This window comes from Cololabis saira, chromosome 23 (assembly GCF_033807715.1).
Source record: "Cololabis saira isolate AMF1-May2022 chromosome 23, fColSai1.1, whole genome shotgun sequence".
Lineage (NCBI taxonomy): Eukaryota > Metazoa > Chordata > Actinopteri > Beloniformes > Belonidae > Cololabis > Cololabis saira.
In genome coordinates, this window is record NC_084609.1 from 35,945,640 (window position 1) to 35,964,339 (window position 18,700).

The 18,700-nt window shown below is 43.1% G+C and overlaps 1 protein-coding gene across 3 annotated transcripts in view; it reads left to right on the plus strand.

Moving 5' to 3' along the window:
• LOC133424023 (receptor-type tyrosine-protein phosphatase O-like) overlaps positions 1-18,700 on the plus strand; it is an 81,701-nt gene that overhangs the window by 34,149 nt on the left and 28,852 nt on the right. For 2 of the 3 annotated variants that reach the window (XM_061714392.1, XM_061714393.1), the window contains exons 8-17: positions 305-425; positions 2,027-2,220; positions 2,340-2,451; positions 3,300-3,463; positions 4,004-4,124; positions 8,417-8,550; positions 12,137-12,275; positions 13,162-13,282; positions 14,540-14,608; positions 17,400-17,483. In XM_061714392.1, coding sequence (XP_061570376.1) covers positions 305-425; positions 2,027-2,220; positions 2,340-2,451; positions 3,300-3,463; positions 4,004-4,124; positions 8,417-8,550; positions 12,137-12,275; positions 13,162-13,282; positions 14,540-14,608; positions 17,400-17,483 — 1,259 coding nt within the window. The remainder of the gene's footprint in view (positions 1-304; positions 426-2,026; positions 2,221-2,339; positions 2,452-3,299; positions 3,464-4,003; positions 4,125-8,416; positions 8,551-12,136; positions 12,276-13,161; positions 13,283-14,539; positions 14,609-17,399; positions 17,484-18,700) is intronic. The other variant, XM_061714394.1, reaches the window with a different exon arrangement.

Below are 18,700 nucleotides of genomic sequence, written 5' to 3' on the forward strand. Positions count from 1 at the left end.
TCGATCCAGCCATGGACGAAGAAGTCGGGTGGAAAATGCTATGTTAGCCTGGCTTAGCTAACTAGCTTTACGTTATGTTTATTCTGATTAAATCTTTCAGACATCAAGTTTAATTAAGCTCCACTCGCTAGGTGCAGTGGGCTAGCTGCGGTGCAGTCGACTTCCAGCATAAAGCTAGCTGTGGTTGGCTAACAGCTGTGGGCTAGCAGTGGAGGGCTAACAGCTGTGGGCTAGCAGCTTAGCGGTAGGAGAGGTCTGAGCTAACCTGCTGAGCATCATCAGCTGCTTCTGTTGGTTCCTCCAGGAAAACTCCACCAGTGACGTCATCAGCCACCTGACGCCCGGCGCCCAGTACCGGGTCGTCGTCTACCACACCAACGGGCCGCTGATCAGCCCGCCGTCGGAGCCCGTCATCATCGACATCGGTGAGCACTTACAGGGCGCGTAGGTGGGAGGGGCTGCAGGCTCCTACCTGACCTGGGGGTTAGTTAGTTAGTTAGTTAGTTTTATTTTGGTCCATTAGTCAATCAAAACATGCCTCACAGTAAAGCTGGATATATGAATAAATGAACCAAAAAAGGTTTAGACAGAAGCCGTAGCTTATATAATGTCTACCCTTTTTTACAATACATCACATCACAACAAATCAAAATAAAAAGTATTACAGAGATCAATTACAACAAAAGCAAGTTAGAGGATTTACAGGAGAAGCTGCTCTTGGTCATAGTTTATATTTATCCATTGCCCTAAGTTTAATTAGAGTTTTTTAGAGTTACTCTATTTCATTTCGGCCTTTAATAAAAACTATCCAGTTAAATTGCTCCATCCGGATAGAGTGAATTTGGTTGTGGTTGTTTCAGATGTTCTTGTCCAGTTTTGTTCTTACATCCGTTCCCTCAGATTCCTGCAACTAAACTTGGATGTACATTCCAATAAAGGTTAGGATAAATGATAACATGAACATGAAGTTTGACTTTTTGCACCATTACAATACTTATAGGCAACTAGTCATCATATCTCCTGCTCTCTGAAACACATGTTAATGCTTAATAGTACACATATATGCTTTATTTATTTATTTATTTATTTATTTAAAATGGGACAGTGCATATTAATGAACATTCACATGTAAATATGCCAGATTATAGCCTAAGGCTAATTTCCATCTGTAGTCCCCTGGCAGGTTGATGGTAACATGAACATAAACGAATCAGAAAAAACAAAGACAGAAACACATAATACCACAACACAACACGAAACTTAGTACAAAGAATAAAAACAGGAGACCAACGACCAGTGTGTAAACGAGTCTAAACAGTAGAGTACAGTTATAGTGGATATATGTTGTGTTTATATTTTAAAGTGCTTAGTGCGAGGAGATAAATTATATTGCACGGGAACCAAAATGGAGTATACATATTGCACAAAACCCGTCGTTAATATAAAGTGCATAATCAAATTGCACATTGCTCTACCGTATCTCCACTAATTGTATTTAATATATACATATGTATATATACACATATATATACACACATACGCATGTACAGTACGTACACACACACATATACACACATATATATACATACACCTACACACACATATCCATACCCATGTCTACATACCCCAGACAAGCCCAATCTGAATTATGCATGATCACAGGTTTGGTTGCCTCTTAACCACATCTTCAAGTGTTTCTTAAATGTGGTGAAATTAGAGCACTCCCTTACCGAGGGTGGGATGCTATTCCAAAGTGCACACCCTTTTATAAGATAGCTTCTTTAATATATTTGCATTATACTAAGATACATTCATTTTCAATGGCTTTTGTCCTTAATGGCTTTTTTCCCCCTTACATTACTTTTACTTTTATACTTTAAGTAGTTTTGAAACCAGTACTTTTATACTTTTACTTGAGTAAAAAACTTGAGTTTATACTTCAACTTCTACAGGAGTATTTTTAAACTCTAGTATCTATACTTCTACCTGAGTAATGAATGTGAATACTGAAGACACCTCTGGTCAGAGCCCACAGGTGTGGAGGAGTTAACGGTGTACCCGCTGGGCCCGACGGTCATCATCCTGAGCTGGCGGCGTCCGTACCGCGTGTCGTTCCGGAAGTACGTCCTGCAGACCTTCTTCTTCAACCCCGTCACGCTGGCGTCGGAGTGGACCACCTACTACGAGATCGCCGCCACCGCCTCCGTCATCACCTCCGTGGTGAGGCCTGTGCGCCGGGCGGCGGCTAGCCGCGGCGCCATGACGCCGCACCGCCGTGGCCCCGCACCCCCGTCCCTGTGGCCCCGCCCCCTGCTCACCGCCTCTCTCTTTCTCCTCAGAGAGTCACCGACCTGCTGCCCGCCTGGTACTACAGCTTCCGCGTTTCCATGGTGACGTGGGGCGACCCGCCGCTCAGCTGCTGCGACGGCTCCACCGTTGGCTTCGTGACAGGTGAGGCCCGGCGCCGGTTCTGGTCAGAGACTTCGTCTACGGCAGGGGGAGCCAACCAGTCAGAGGCTAAGAGCCATAATTGGTTCCTGAGTTACTGCAAAGAGCCACATCGTACACATCAACTACCCATGATCCCTCACTCCCTGCTCTCTCTGAGACATAAAAATACCATTAGAAAACGGAAAGGTGAAATCCTACAATCTGATCGGTTGTTAACTGTGGTATAACGAGCATATACCACGGCTTCTATTCTAACGCCTTATCACAGCATATCATTCCGCTTCAAGGCAGCAACAACAGAGCCGCATGACACCAGGCAAAGAGCCGCATGCGGCTCGCGAGCCGTGGGATGGCCACCCCTGGTTTACGGAAACCTCCGCCATCAGAACCTTTAGTTAGTTTACATCCACGTCATTGCTGTGTTCATTTTTGTTTTTGTTTGTTTTTACATTGTATTTTTAATTATTATTATTATTATTATTATTATTATTATTATTTTATTTATTTATTATTATTATTATTATTATTATTATTTTATTTATTTATTTTTTTGAAAAGAAGACTGTTATTAACAGCCTTTTACCTCATTTTAAATTTAATTTTAAATGTATTTATTTAATTTAATTGGAATTCTTACACACAACATTTACAGCTTTATTAGTGTTTTCAAAATTTACAAAATTAAATTTTTTAAATTTAAACTGATTTTAGTGTCAGAAAAGTATCTTTATCTGTCGTTTGTTAGCAGATATTTTTCTATATTATATTTCTCGGCCCCTGCCTGTGATTGGTTCTATGGTTGTCCTCTGGGGGGGTCTCTGGTTCTAACCCGGTTCTGCCCCCCCCAGCTCCAGAGGCCCCCCACATCTCCTCGGTGGACTACGTCCAGGGCCTGCTGCTGGTGGTCTGGGACTACGGCGAGCTGTTCAGCGACCTGACGCACTCCAGGATCCTGCACTGGCAGGTGACGGCGGTCGGCCGGAGGAGAACCGACAAGAGCTACTCCATCAACGTGAGTCCAACCGCCCGGGTCTGGGTCAGTGTTGGACCGGTACTGGACCCTCCCAGAACCCTATGAAGATAGATTTGTGTCATAATTATTACATTGAAAAAAAGATTGCTTCAATCAAAAAATATATTTTCAATCAAAGAAAAAAAGTGTTTGGATGCAAAAAAAAAAATGGAGACTCAAAAAAGGTGAGAAAGGGACAGGGAGTAACAGTTTTGTTGAATAATTTAGAATATAAATTAAAAAAAAAAGAGGACCAGAACCATCTAGTTCAGGGCAACAACGGAACATGTGGTATAACGTAGCAGGAAGAATGTTGCATCTGTCACACAGGGGTTTTGATAGGGCAGTCTTACAATAATGTAAGCGGTGCAACACTTTGAACTGGATAATACTGTAGCATAAACATAGGAAAGAAGAGTTTACACAATCTAAGGCTGCATCCCAAATGTCAAAGCCAAGCTCTTCCTCCCATCCATGCTTAATAATAGTTAAAGAGGGCATGTTTACTGAAATTATGTAATCATAAACTTGTGTGTGTAGGTGACCAGGAACCTGATGAGGGCCAGCCTCCCCCTCCCCCCTGGAGACATCTACAACCTGACGGTGACGGCCTGTACAGAACGGAGCAGGAACATGTCAACACCCAACATCATCAAGCTGGGTGAGACACACACACACATATATGGAGGGAATGTTCAGGACGTCACAGATGAGACTTCACAGCGGGTTTAGTCCACTGAGTGGCAGAAAGACTGAGTGTCAGAAAGACTGAGTGTCAGAAAGACTGAGTGTCAGAAAGACTGAGTGTCAGAAAGACTGAGTGTCAGAAAGACTGAGTGTCAGAAAGACTGAGTGTCAGCGTAAACTTTCAGTTTGAGCAACTGGAAAACATCTAAAATGGGAAAGAGCTGTTGTGCGATCGACTGTACTCATAGATTTAGCAAGAAATGGGAGTTATTGTTTTACAGACTGACAAAAAATAAGCTTAAGAGAGACAAATGGGTCGCTGCAATTCGGAGAAACAACTGGATTCCAGGCACCGAAACGTGGATTTGTGGTTCCCATTTTGTATCAGGTAATGTTGGATTTTTGGGTAGCTAACGTTAAACGGTCAAATCATAAAGTTCGGTGTCCTCATTACTTTAACTTCTGCAACAAATCCTGCCTTGAAGTAGGACCAAGCGTCAAGACTTTTGTTTGCCTTAAAGGGGGCAAATCACTGAAGTTGCTGTTCATATGGGGAGGGGAAAAATATAATACAATAAAATAAGGGGCAAAAAAAAACAAAGCTTTGTGTATTTCCCCGGCGTAGAAATTAAGTACAAATAAAGACCAGGAAACTGGATTCGTGGCCAAATATTAATGTCCATGGACCACTGGTTCTTGGGATACGGGTCACTGTCAAGTCCAACTGCCTTTAATTTAGTAACTACTAATAACTAGCCATTTTTGCCACTCAGTGCCAGTAAGGGGGCGTGATCCAGTGGGAAAGTGACATCAATGCAGACCCTCTATACACACACATATTCACACACAAACACACATATTCACACACACAGTAGAAGAAGACGCTGCAGTTCCTCCTCTGACCACCAGAGGAACTAAAGACTCTTCACCTCCGTGTTAATAAACGCTTCACAGCTGGAACCAACAACGGTCCGGTTCTGCAAAACTCAGCAGAACTCAGCATGACTCAGTAAAACTCAGTTAAACTCAGGCCACGTTTACACATAGCCGGGTATTTACAAAAACAGATATTTCCCCCTCTACGTTTTGAAAAATACCATCATTTACACAAACCTGCATAAATATCTGTTAAGGTGCTATGAGCAGCCACACCTGCAGGGGGCAGTGTAACGAGAAGATAAAGTCATGCTAGCCAATCAGAATCCTGGAAAAAAACATCAACAAATGACACGAGTAACTTCCAGTTACTTCCAAGATGAACGAGAGTCTTTGGTTTGGAGTGACAGAGAAGTGGAGTTACTTTTAAGTGTGACTTTAGAATATAAAACAGGTAAAATACAAGAAAATATTGACGGTGGCCAAACAAATTGTAAACACAGGTCGCACACATGACGCTGGTGACGTTTCTGACGCATAATGTGACGTTCTGAAGCTTAACAGCTTGTCCTAACTGCACGCGAGCGTCCGACTATCGTGTCGCACTGTGTGGCATCGGACGCTCTCTGTCCACACTGAACGTGTTATGGGCCCCACTTTTTTTGATTGACAGCTGAAACTCGCTTTTTAAAAGGCTGAGTTATGGTTCCACGTTACACCAACGCAGACCCTACGGCGTAGGTTACGCGGCGACACGCACCAAACTGTGCGCGTCGCTGCGTAACCTACGCCGTCGATTTTACGCATAACCATAAATCAGCCTTTATTCACCGCACTACCCGCCCGTGCGCTCCTGAAAGAAACTCCTAAAATAACTCCTAAAAGAGTAAAGAGACAAGTAAAAGATGGGTGATTACTTGTAATCTTCCTACGTTTGTACTTTCTTAACAGAAAACAGGCTTGATATTGTGATATTTAAATGTTCTTCTATTTTCTTCCTGCCGCTCGCATTGAAAGCCGGTTAAAGCGCTGTAGGAAACGGTCATGGATGAGGCTGATCCAGTTATTTGAAATGAGGCGTTATCTTAGTGCTGGGCGGTATGACCAAAAATGTATATCACGGTATTTTTCAAAATTATATCGGTTTCACGGTATATCACGGTATTTTTTTTTTCATGCACAACTGGGTGTTAACCACATTTTCTAATGATTTGGAAAGGAATTGCTGCAGTAAATTGACTTAGAATGGCCTATTTTACTGTAATGAGGACGAAATATTGTAGCAAAACATTAATGTCCACAGTAGTGTAAATACAGATTTGCATGGCCTCACAAAATGATGCCGTTTACAATGCGATTATTTTTTTCAAGGTTCTGTTCTCATGTATTTTTTCAACTACACAAGCAATAAATCAGTCTGTTTTCAAGTAGATTTTCACTTGAAATAAGTAGAAAAATCTGCCAGTGGAACAAGATTTTTTTGCTTGTAATAAGAAGATAAATCTTGTCCAACTGGCAGATTTTCCTACTTATTTCAAGTGAAATTTCAAGGTGAAAATTGTCAAATAAGTTATTTTTCTGGTGTTATTTTTCTGGTGATGACTCTAAATGTTGAAATAGCAGTAAAACCACATTCATTGATGAAATGACATAAGGGATGGAAAGGGGGGATGGCAGTTTTACAGGGGGGATGATTTGGACCGTTTTAATTTCAGGGGGGGATGCCATCACATCACCCCTCATCCCCCCTCAACTCGAGTACTGCTCAAAGGGAACTCAGAACTTCTTCATAAATAACTCAAAAATCCCAGCGGCGAAAGCTCTGCGTCGATTTAATGCAGAACCATAAATCAGGCTTCACAGCGCGACTCACTGTGCGCCCGGCTCGTGCTCAGCGCCGCGCGCAGCTCCTCGCCGACTCCGCGCTCATATATTTAATACATTTATAAAGCCCATATATTTATAAAGCCTCACTTGGCCGAGCCCTAACGCTGTGGCCATGGTAGATTTAAGTTACACGCGGACACGCAGCACTGTTGACTTTTCCCTGCCGGCTCTCACAAACAAAGTCCAGCGGCGCTACGTTCCGCCGCGCCGCGCGGCGTTCCCAACGTTGTGTGCGCTACTCACCGGTATTGCGGTATATGAAAAATTCATATCATAAGAAAAATAAACACCGGTATTCGGTATGAACCGGTATACCGCCCAGCACTATGATACCTCCTCATTTCACTACAAAAACCTCAATAAAGTGACAGAAAGAAATACTATCCTATTATTATATAGGTCCCGGAACATCGGGAGGGAGAGAAAAAGGTCCTGTAAGTGGGGAAAAAAACGAACAATTAATAACGGCGTGTGGTGACGCAATCAAACAGTGAACAGCGTGGAGTGAGCGGCGTGCGGTGTTAAATGCAGCAAACATGTCAGCATGTCAGATCATTACTTGGATGTGGGAAAATGCAGAGGACACGAGAAATGATCCAGGCTGAGTTGGATTTTGGAAACCGCTGGTGATGGAGACGGTGACGACCTTCCAGCTCCCTGGCGATCTCCCTCCAGCCAGCTGCCACTTTATTGGGGTTCTTGTATTGAAATGACTGTTTCCTACAGCGCTTTCAACCGGCTCTCAACGCGAGCAACAGGAAGAAAATAGAAACAGGACGTCCGACAAAAGTCCAGCTCAAAACGGCACGCCGCATCGCGCTGCGCCGCTCGCAACCAGTATGGACAGTGCAATAAAAAATAAAGCAATGGAATTGTTTTTGACGCTGACGCTCGCTCGCGTCGCATGCAGTTAGGACACGGTGTCAATGTCCGTTTCCCTTTGTTTACAAGCAAACGTGGAGACGGAGTTTTTGCAAATCTCCACTTTGGCCGGAGTTTTCAGAAATTATCGTTTTTGGTGACTTTGAGCTTCGTTTTCGTGTAAACGAACGACCAAAACGCATGAAAACTCCACCGTTTTTTGCTACGTGTAAACGGGGCCTCAGTAAAACTCAGCAGAACTCAGTAGAACCCAGTAGAACCAGAACTCAGCAGAACTGATTGCAGCAACTATTATTCTAATTTATTCATGAAAGAGGTGGTTGATTGACAGCTGATGGCGCCTGATCTGGTCCAGTTGGCCCGGTTGGAGGGAGGGGGGCGGAACCAGACCCCCCCCCCCCCCCCCCAAGCAGAACTCAGCATGACTCAGCAGAACTCAGAACCCCCCCCCCCCAACCGTCTTCCTCCCAGAAGCCCCGGCAGCCTCGGGGACTTCCTCTTCTCAGGCGTGCTGAGGTTTCAGCTTCCTACTCGTCAGCTGGCGGCGCCGCTGGGCTGCCAGTCTCAGGTCCGGTTCTCCTCTGAAGACCCGTCTCTAACGACCCGGTTCTCCCCCCCCAGACCCGGCTCCGCCCAGGGCGCTGTACGCCGTCAACGCCACGCCCTCGTCCGTCACGCTGCTGTGGAGCGAGGACGGCGTGGCCGACCACTTCCAGGTGCTCTGCAGACCGGGCCGCGGCGGCAAGGAGCTCCAGGTAAGAACACGGGCCAGGACCGGGACAGAACCGGGACAGAACCTGGTCTCTAACCCGGGCCGCGGCTCGTCAGGTGTCGTGTAACGTTTTTAATAGATAAAGATGGAAGACAAACGTTTGGGTCCGAGTCTCCAGCCGGAACCGAATCCCCCCAAGCATGATGGGTAAACCGGACCCCGAGCAGCCGCCGGAGGTCCGGGAGACGATGCTGCTTCTGTGTTTCTCTGCAGCTGCCATGGAAACAACGTTTCAGCGTTGCCGTGGAAACGGAGTCCGGCTGCAGACTCACCTGTACAGGTCCGGCTGCTCTGATTCAACAGGCTGTAAACTTTATTTCTTTAATTTAAACTCATTTATTTCTTTAATTTAAACTTGTTTATTTCTTTAATTTAAACTTGTTTATTTCTTTAATTTAAACTGGTTTATTTCTTTAATTTAAACTTGTTTATTTCTTTAATTTAAACTTGTTTATTTCTTTGATTTAAACTGGTTTATTTCTTTAATTTAAACTGGTTTATTTCTTTAATTTAAACTGGTTTATTTTCTTTAATTTAAACTTGTTTATTTCTTTGATTTAAACTTGTTTATTTCTTTGATTTAAACTCATTTCTTTAATTTAAACTTGTTTATTTCTTTGATTTAAACTCATTTATTTCTTTGATTTAAACTTGTTTATTTCTTTAATTTAAACTAATTTATTTCTTTAATTTAAACTTGTTTATTTCTTTAATTTAAACAGGGTTTATTTCTTTAATTTAAACTTCTTTTTTTTAAATATAAACTTCTTCATTTCTTTAATTTAAACTCATTTATTTCTTTAATTTAAACTCGTTTATTTCTTTAATTTAAACTTGTTTATTTCTTTAATTTAAACTTGTTTATTTCTTTAATTTAAACTTGTTTATTTCTTTAATTTAAACTCATTTCTTTAATTTAAACTTGTTTATTTCTTTAATTTAAACTCATTTCTTTAATTTAAACTTGTTTATTTCTTTAATTTAAACTTGTTTATTTCTTTAATTTAAACTTGTTTATTTCTTTAATTTAAACTCATTTCTTTAATTTAAACTTGTTTATTTCTTTAATTTAAACTTGTTTATTTCTTTAATTTAAACTGGTTTATTTCTTTAATTTAAACTTGTTTATTTCTTTAATTTAAACTTGTTTATTTCTTTAATTTAAACTGGTTTATTTCTTTAATTTAAACTGGTTTATTTAATTTAAACTTTATGTATTTATTTCTTTAATTAAAACTTCTTCATTTCTTTAGTTAAACGTGGAGGAAAAGACGGAACGATAATTTATTATTTAAGAGAAAAACAAAAGGAAAAGTGAAGTAAATGCGTCCGTTGGTCTTTGACTCTCGTTTCCATGGTGACGTCGTCCTCTAAAGTTCTCGGTTCCTCTTCAGCTGCGAGTGTGTGACCTCACCTCCTCCCTAGTTACTGTTGCTACGGCAGCTGTCTGTCAGAACCCAGGGCGGCGCCGGAGCTACGGGGCGACCCGGAGAGGGCGGGCCGGTAGAACCGGAGTTGCCCTGCATTCACACTGAAAGCGTCAAAAATCTCCTGATTTTTGATTCTCGCATTGCGCTGTTTGGTGGATTCACACTGAAAGCTGCTGTACTGCCGACGCCTGCAGTGGGCGGGGCTAAAACTGCACTGCCGAACTGGAGGGAACAAAGTGCATATATTTCACCATGGATCACACTTTGGGAAACCTTCTTTATATTTTAGCGTTATTTCCGCATAGATAAGAGTGAGTTTGATGCTCCTTAACAAGTTTGGTCCGCGGATCAACAGTAACCATCGGGGAGCCGTTGGTCCCGGTGAAGCTGCAGTCTGTCCGTGGTGAACACTGACTCACCGGGTCGGAGCGGATTTGGTCTTGATGTTTAAACTGTGTTTTGTAATTAATAAGCATGGTTTTTAATTATTTTGCGTTGGATCGATGTGAGGTGTAAAATTGTTCGGACCATCCAGCTCCTCAACCATCAGTTACGTGTTTAACATGAACAGTTCAGGTAAAAACGGCAGTCAAATCAGCAAAAATGTCAGTTTGCTGGATTAAATATATTAATTCCTGATAAAATAAGTTGTTAGTGCACAGTTCTGGGGCCTCATTCATAAAGCTCGCTTGCGCACAAAACAGGGCTTGAAAGATGCGCACGCCACCTTCTACGCAAAGGTTGGGATTTAAAAAGAAAAAACTAACCGAAAAATCTCCGTATCTTTACGCCAACCCTGACCCTCCCGTAGGAACAGTCTTAAGATATGGGGAACTGGCGACGCAGGCGGTGAGGTGGTGAAATGAATATAGATTCATGTCATACTCTTAATGTCATCACATATCAGACTAATATAATAGCGCTGATCGTGTCCCTCTGTGTTTGAAGCTCAGCGTGCTGTACAGTGCGCGGGCCGCGTACCCTACGCCGTAGGCTCTGCGTTGGTGTGACGCGGAACCATAAATCAGCCTTGAGCAGCACTGAGGGGAGACAGGAGAGGAGGAGGGGGAGCGTGGCTGCCGTGCAGTTTTCGCATCGTCTTCGCACAGGGTGTCTTGATGATTTGCAATTACAGGCTGAGCCTACCGTTAGTTTTTAAACTGTAAAAAGTGGGGGGGACATAAACATGATTTTGAAAAGTGGGGGGGGGCATACCCCCCCTGTCCCCAGTGGAAATTGCGCCGTGGCACTCACGGCGTTTAGCGCAGCAACGACGTGCCACTCACTCTCTTTATTTTATACTATTTATATACTATTTATACTTTTACTGTGACCACCAAATAATGTGGTTTTCCTGGCCTCACCTCATCCACAACATTTCAATCTGTCTCCGTGAAATTTAGTGGCACGGTGGCTCGACACGTCTCATTCATCCTGACACACAGCAGAAACAGACTGCAGGAAGCCGCTGCGCATGCTCAGCAGGCTCATTCATGTGCAAATACTACTTTGCTGCCCATTTATGGTATGAAGCGGGTGTGTAGAGGGCGGGATATGAGGTGAATTCACCCGCGCAACCTTCCAGCTGGACTGTGATTTATAAAGCGAACATTGCGTGCAAGTGTGCGTGCACACGGTTTTATAAATCCGGATTTTTTTTGTGCGCCCGCCATTTTCGGCTTTTGGCTTTACGTGCACTTTTAGTATGAATCCTACGCACTCTTTTATAAATGAGGCCCCTGCTCCTTTACGCATGTGAATGAGTGTACGTTTGTGTACATGAAAGTACAATCTGCGCTGCTCCCGCTGCCTCGCTGCCTCTAAACGCGCGTTTTCATAGAAAATGAATGGCAGCCGGCTGCCTATGACGCCCGTGACGCTTTCAGTGTGAATCCAGGGTTACGGGGCGACCCGAAGAGGGCGGGCCGGTAGAAGTGGCGGCGGGGGTTCTGCAGAACTTTCTAAAACCGTTTCCTCACGTTTGTCTGGTTTCCTTCAACATCTCGGTTAAATGTGTGATTCCTTCTGGGACAGAACTGTTGTGGGTCGGTACCAGCAGCCCAGGAGGTTAAGTTGAGGTCAGGGGTCAGAGGTCGTCTGTGAGGCTGTTACATGTGTGTTTCCTGTCCCCCCCCACAGGCCCGCGAGCCGCTCACCTCCACCTCCCAGGTTCTGACCGTGTCCGGTCTGGCGCCGGCGACCCGCTACAACTGCAGCGTCACCAGCTTCAGCTACAGCAAGGCCAGCAGGCCCGCGCACATCTCCGTCAGCACCGTCGGTAGGTGGATCTGGATCTGGATCTGGTGGTTCTGGGTCTGGTGGATCTGATGGGTCTGATCACCTGAGAACGCTTCAGGAGACTAAACTAAACTTTATGTCTCACCTGAACCTCCTTTATTGTGAAAGTCCCTGCAGGAAGTTGTGAAGTAAACGCTTTAGTTCCTGGGTTCTTGTCAAACGTATGTTTCATGGAAACAGTTCATAGCAGCTGGTTTAAGGGGGCGGAGTCAGGCAGTCCTGTTTCCTGAGGACATGAAGACTAGCGGTGCTTCCGAAATGCCATACTAAACAGTATGTACTAAAAAGTATACTTAAGTTCGGCACACTTTTGAGTAAATATTAGTCGTTGGGAGGAAGTGACGTGTCACAGTAGCAGCAGCAGCGCACCGCTCCGCTCTTTCCCGTTTATTCTGGCCGAAATAAGATGACATTATATAATATTATTATATACAAACAATTATAATATTAATATTATATAATATTATTATTATACTTAATATTATACTTATGACATATATGTATCACTTAGCAACCAAACGCCGCTGAATTGCATTGTGGGACATTTCTGCTCGGCTAGTGTCCATCAATCCACACTAAAAGAATTCTCCGGAATGAGTATGGATAGAGCTACTATTGAGTACGTTCTAATGTTTCAGACGCACAAAAAAATCTTGCATACTCATTTTGCATACTCATTAGGGTGGAAGTATGTGATTTCGGACGCATCCTAGGACATGTGGAAGGAGGATTAGCAGACTAGCTAACATTAGCATCATGTGCAGAAACTCGGGGGGCCGGCAGGTCCAGCAGATCTCAGACCGTCCTCCCGGGTCCAGTTTGATCTCTCCATCTCTCCATCTCTCTGTCCCTCCGTCCCTCTGCAGCCAGGGAGATGAACCCGAGCGTCGCCGCCATCTCGGCTCTGGCCGTCCTCAGCGTCCTGCTGATCAGCCTACTGGTCCTGTTCCTGCTGGTCCTGCGGAAGAAGCACCTGCAGATGACCAGGTAAGATGACCAGGTAACCAGGTGACCAGGTGACCAGGTAACCGGTCTAAAGTGGTTTAAATTTAAAACAGATGACCAGGTACCGGTTTTAACGGTGGTTTAAAGTTTAAACAGATTACCAGGTAACAGTTTAAAGTGGTTTAAAATTTAAAACAGATGACCAGGTACCGGCTCTAAAGTCGGCTGAAAGTTTAAACAACGTGTTCATTTGATTCTGTACCGGCAGATGTTCAACATCTGTTTCATGCAGAGAGAAACCCTTATTCTGTCAGACACTACTGCATCATCGACAAATAGATTTAAAACATTTCTTTGGAATCTTAGCTTGTCATATTTTGTCATATTTGGGTCTGAACCGGGTCTGAACCGGTCTGGACCGATCTGCTCCATCAGCTTAAACTTGGAGGAATTGAAGAAAAACTCAAAAGTGAAAGTAAAAATGAATTTGGACAAAACAATGTTTATGTTTCAAGTCGATTTGAATAAAACAGCAAAACATCAGTTAAGGAATAAAACTTGTAAAATGTCCTGATTTGACTTTTCTGTCTCAACTAAGAGGAAGTGTTTTTCTTCTTCTTGACAAGCTAAATGGCCGCAGCAGCGGTTCCATCCCTCATCGAGGTGTTGCCATGGTGATAGCAGCTGTTTTTATGCTGTTCTGCACTATTGTTACTTCTCTTTATTTATTTATTCTTGTTCTCTGAAGCTGAGTTTGTTTTTCAGTTAATTCCTCCCCAAATGTACAATTTTAGTTATAGTTGTGTGTGTATATGTATATATATATATATATATATATATATATATATATATATATATATATATATATATTATTTTTTTTTTTTTTATATATTATTTATATTTTTTCAGGTTTTTTGGCAGAAGTTTCTAACTTTTTTGTAATCGTTTTTCTTTTTTTTTATTGTATATTTATCTTTTAAATGTTTTTTTTTGGTAGAAAAATATGTTTTCATTTTTTTAATGTTTTATTTTTTGTCTAAAATGCTTAATCTTGACTTTTACATTTTTATTCAACTTCTATTGTGTCAGAATTTCCTTTGATTTTCTTAAATTTTAGATCATGAAACATTTCCTGCAGGTTGTTTTGTGAGATAAATCTTTCATAAATAATGACATTTTTCCCGTTTAACCGACATTACACTCGTTGAACGAGCAGATGATCAGTTTTCTCTCTTCCTCTTTTTTCTGCTGAGTCCTGAATCTCTTCCTCGGTTCTCACTGCCATGTCGTGTGTTTCAGAGAATGTGGCGCAGAGACGTTCGTGAACTTCGCCTCCTTCGACCGAGACGGGAAGCTTCCCTACAACTGGTACGACCTCAGACCCGCGCGCCCGCCCCCCCCCCCCCCCCCCCCCGTTGTTTCTGCTGTTTCCCTCCATAATAAAGGTCAGAGACGCAAACACACATCTATTTCCACGTCTGTGGCCCTTGAAGCAGCGCGTCGCCGTGGCGATGACGCCGTGAGTTGGCTGGGGGCTCAGAATCCATCCTAATCTCCCATTAAACAGCACGATGTTACTGAAGAGTATCAGGGCCATGCAGGAGAAAAGATATTTGAAAGGGGAAGATTTTTTTTTATTCTGCTCTTCGAGAAAAAAGTCAAAAATGTCGAGATTAGGTTGCAATACAATTTTGTGAATAAAGTCGAAATTTTGTGAATAAAGTCGAAATTTTGCCTTTTTTCTTGACATTTCGACTTTTTTCTCAAAATTGTACTTCAACATTAATCTCGACATTTCGACTATTTTCTCGACATTTCGACTTTTTTCGAGATTAATGTTGAAATACAATTTCAAGAATAATGTCGAAATTTCGCCCTTTTTTTCAACATTTCAACTTTATCCACGAAATTTTGACTTTTTTCTCGACATTTCGACTTTTTTCTCGAAATTGTACTTCAACATTCTCCTCCTCTAAAATATTATTTAAATTTTTCTCCTGCCTGGCCCCTATACTCTTCCGTACGTTGTCTCTTCTGGAGTTTAGAGTATTAAAAGCGACTCCCTGTCATTGATCCTTCAAAGTAAAAGCCTCTGAGGGGGGCGTGGCTGGAGGGTCCGGTTCAGTGGTGTGTGATTGGTTGATGTGAAGCTGAGAGACGGTCAGCGGAGGTTCCCGCCTCCATCCGCCGGCACCGGCGACCCGCCGTCACCCGACGCACATCTCCATCCGAGTCCCGCTGTGACGCTGCGCTTGTGATTCTGCTTCGACTGCGACCTCTGACCTCCTGACAGGGACGAGCGAGACCCCGCTGGTGCAGGGGCCGAACCGGGTCAGGGGGACCCAGCCATCCACCGCAGTTTTCCCCGGTACATAACATACCAGGCCAATCACAGCGGGGCTTTGTGAGGACCGACTCTGTGAGGACCAACGAGGAAGAAGAGGTTTGGACCGACTCCTGGAAGTGAAAGTCAGTACCAGAGGAAAAGAAGGATGGCTGGCCGAGTTACCGGGTTACCTGGTTACAACATTCCACCACTAGGGTCCAGATCCAGACCTGCAGGTCCTCTACAGACCACTAGGGTCCAGATCCAGACCTGCAGTTCCTCTACAGACCACTAGGGTCCAGATCCAGACCTGCAGGACCTCTACAGACCACTAGGGTCCAGATCCAGACCTGCAGGTCCTCTACAGACCACTAGGGTCCAGATCCAGACCTGCAGGTCCTCTACAGACCACTAGGGTCCAGATCCAGACCTGCAGTTCCTCTACAGACCACTAGGGTCCAGATCCAGACCTGCAGGACCTCTACAGACCACTAGGGTCCAGATCCAGACCTGCAGGTCCTCTACAGACCACTAGGGTCCAGATCCAGACCTGCAGGTCCTCTACAGACCACTAGGGTCCAGATCCAGACCTGCAGGTCCTCTACAGACCACTAGGGTCCAGATCCAGACCTGCAGGTCCTCTACAGACCACTAGGGTCCAGATCCAGACCTGCAGGTCCTCTACAGACCACTAGGGTCCAGATCCAGACCTGCAGGTCCTCTACAGACCACTAGGGTAAATCTCCACTGTTGGATCTGGACCCTAGTGGTCAGTAGAGGAAACGCAGATCTGGACCTGGACTCTAGTGGTCCGTAGTCACTAGTGGTTTTTCCAGACCAGTTTTCAGAACTAAAACGCGTTGATAAACCCAACTTGATGGAAATGTTGTCTCAGTAACTTTTGCTGACGCGACGGCCCCTCAAAGTTCTTGAAATTCGACTCGACCCGAGTTCAGGTCTCATCTTCAGAGGTCACTTTACGTTCCTGCATCAGTGGGGTCAACGACGATGACGTCACAATGACATCACGATGACATCACGATGACGTCACCACCACCGATACACAGAACTGTTCCTGACGTACGGCAGGGGTCCGGGCCGAGTGATGCATTGTGGGTCGGGGGTTGTTCAGAGAGACAGAGCGGCCATTGAGGAGCGGCGGCGGACAGGCGCCGCTTGTCCAGCGGAGACGGCTGCATGAAGCATTAACTCTGTTCATCACTAACGTGAAGCGCTGAAACTCTGCGCCTCGTCACTAACGGAGCGCCGAGTCTATGGAGCCAAATCAAGGCCAAAAGTTTTGCTAATTTGAAAATAAAATTTGAACCTGAAAATTATTTTTTAGTTTCAATTTTTTTTTCTTTTCTTCAGTATCAGATCTTTTTTTCAGTTTCAGAACTTTTTATTTCAGTTTCAAATCTTTTTTTCAGTTTCAGATCTTTTTTTTTCAGTTTCACATCTTTTTTTTCAGTTTCACGCCCCCCACGCCAGATCGGGGCCAAAAGTCTGAAACTGAAAAAAAAATTTGAAACTGAAAAAAAAGACCTGAAACTGGAAAAAAAAAAAAAATATAAACTGAAAAAAAAAAAAGATCTGAAACTGAAAAAAAGATTTGAAACTGAAATAAAAAGTTCTGAAACTGAAAAAAAGATCTGATACTGGAAAAAAAAATTTAAACTGTAAAAAAGAATTTTCAGGTTCAAATTTTATTTTCAAATTAGCAAAACTTTTGGCCTTGATTTGGCTCCATACGCCCCACTGTCGTCCCTGGTGTCTGTGTTTTGGTTTCTCTTGTTTGTGTTTTTATTCCTGTGTTTATTTGACCCCCCTCAGGCGAAGAAGCCTCTTCGCCTTCCTTACCCTCCTGCCATCCTGCCTCTGGACTGACTATCTTTTGGCTTTTTATATTAATCCGTGGTAAGTAAGCACCTGCTGCGCCTCGGGGGCATGTCTAAGCAGAACCACGGCCCACAGCACCGACCCGGGACAGAGTCCTGGATCCGGTCCGGTCCAGAACCCACACGAGTCTGGGGTTTAATCAGCAGAGGAGCAGCGGCGTCCCCCCAGGCTCCGCCCTGGTGCCACTGCTCTTCTGGATGAACGTGCTGCATCTCTAGCGATATTTGCTGCTCTGGTGTTCCTCAAGGCTCCGTTCTAGTTGGTCTAATTATTTTTATTGAGACTTACAGAATTTCTGAAAATGCCGTCAGCAGGATTTATTTCGGTGTCCTAAACATTGTTGTTATTTAAAAGCAACGTTAATAATTCATTGTGTTCAGGGTTAAAACGGCTTCAGTACGTCATGATGAGCTGACAATAACAGTTTTTACGGAAGAGTATTAGAGCCATGCAGGAGAAAAAATACTTTTTAAGATTCTTTTTTTATTGTGCACTTCGAGAAAAAAGTTGAAATGTCGAGAAAAAAGTTGAAATGTCGAGATTAATGTTGAAATAAAATTTTTTGTATTTCTTTTACTTTTTTCTCGAAATTGTACTTCAACATTAATCTCGACATTTCGACTTTTTTCTCGAAGTGCATAACAAAAAAAAAATCTTCCTCCTCTAAAATATTATTTTTATTTTTCTCCTGCATGGCCCTAATACTCATCCATACGTTTTCTAATTTACAAATATGGAATAAAATAAGGGATAAAATCAGGATAAATATATTTTATTTTTCTTATTTAACCTTTATTTGATCAGGAAAAGCCTCATTGAGATTAAAACTCTGACCAAGACACATTTAACAGATAAATAAATAAAAAATGGTCACAATGTTTACATGTTAATTAGTCGTAGTAAGTTACGTTCAGGATAGTTGTCAAATATTTCAGTGAAAGTTCTGACGTTAAATCGAGTTCGAACTTGTTTATGACCAAAACCAAATGAGTCAAAGTAGTTCTGTTTGAAGGAAAATGGCAGCTAATGTTAGCACCAAGGCTAAACTGCTCTTTTAAGCCTCCAACATAAGTCAAACATGTTTAGACAAAAGTTTTTAGTCCTGTGAGGTTTATTCCGATTCCACGACACGTCAGCTAACATGAACTTCCATTTCGCTTCAATCTTATATTAAAACTGCTTCATTTCATGTCTTTTTGTTTCCTAACAGACGTTTTCACATCTTGCCTTCTAAC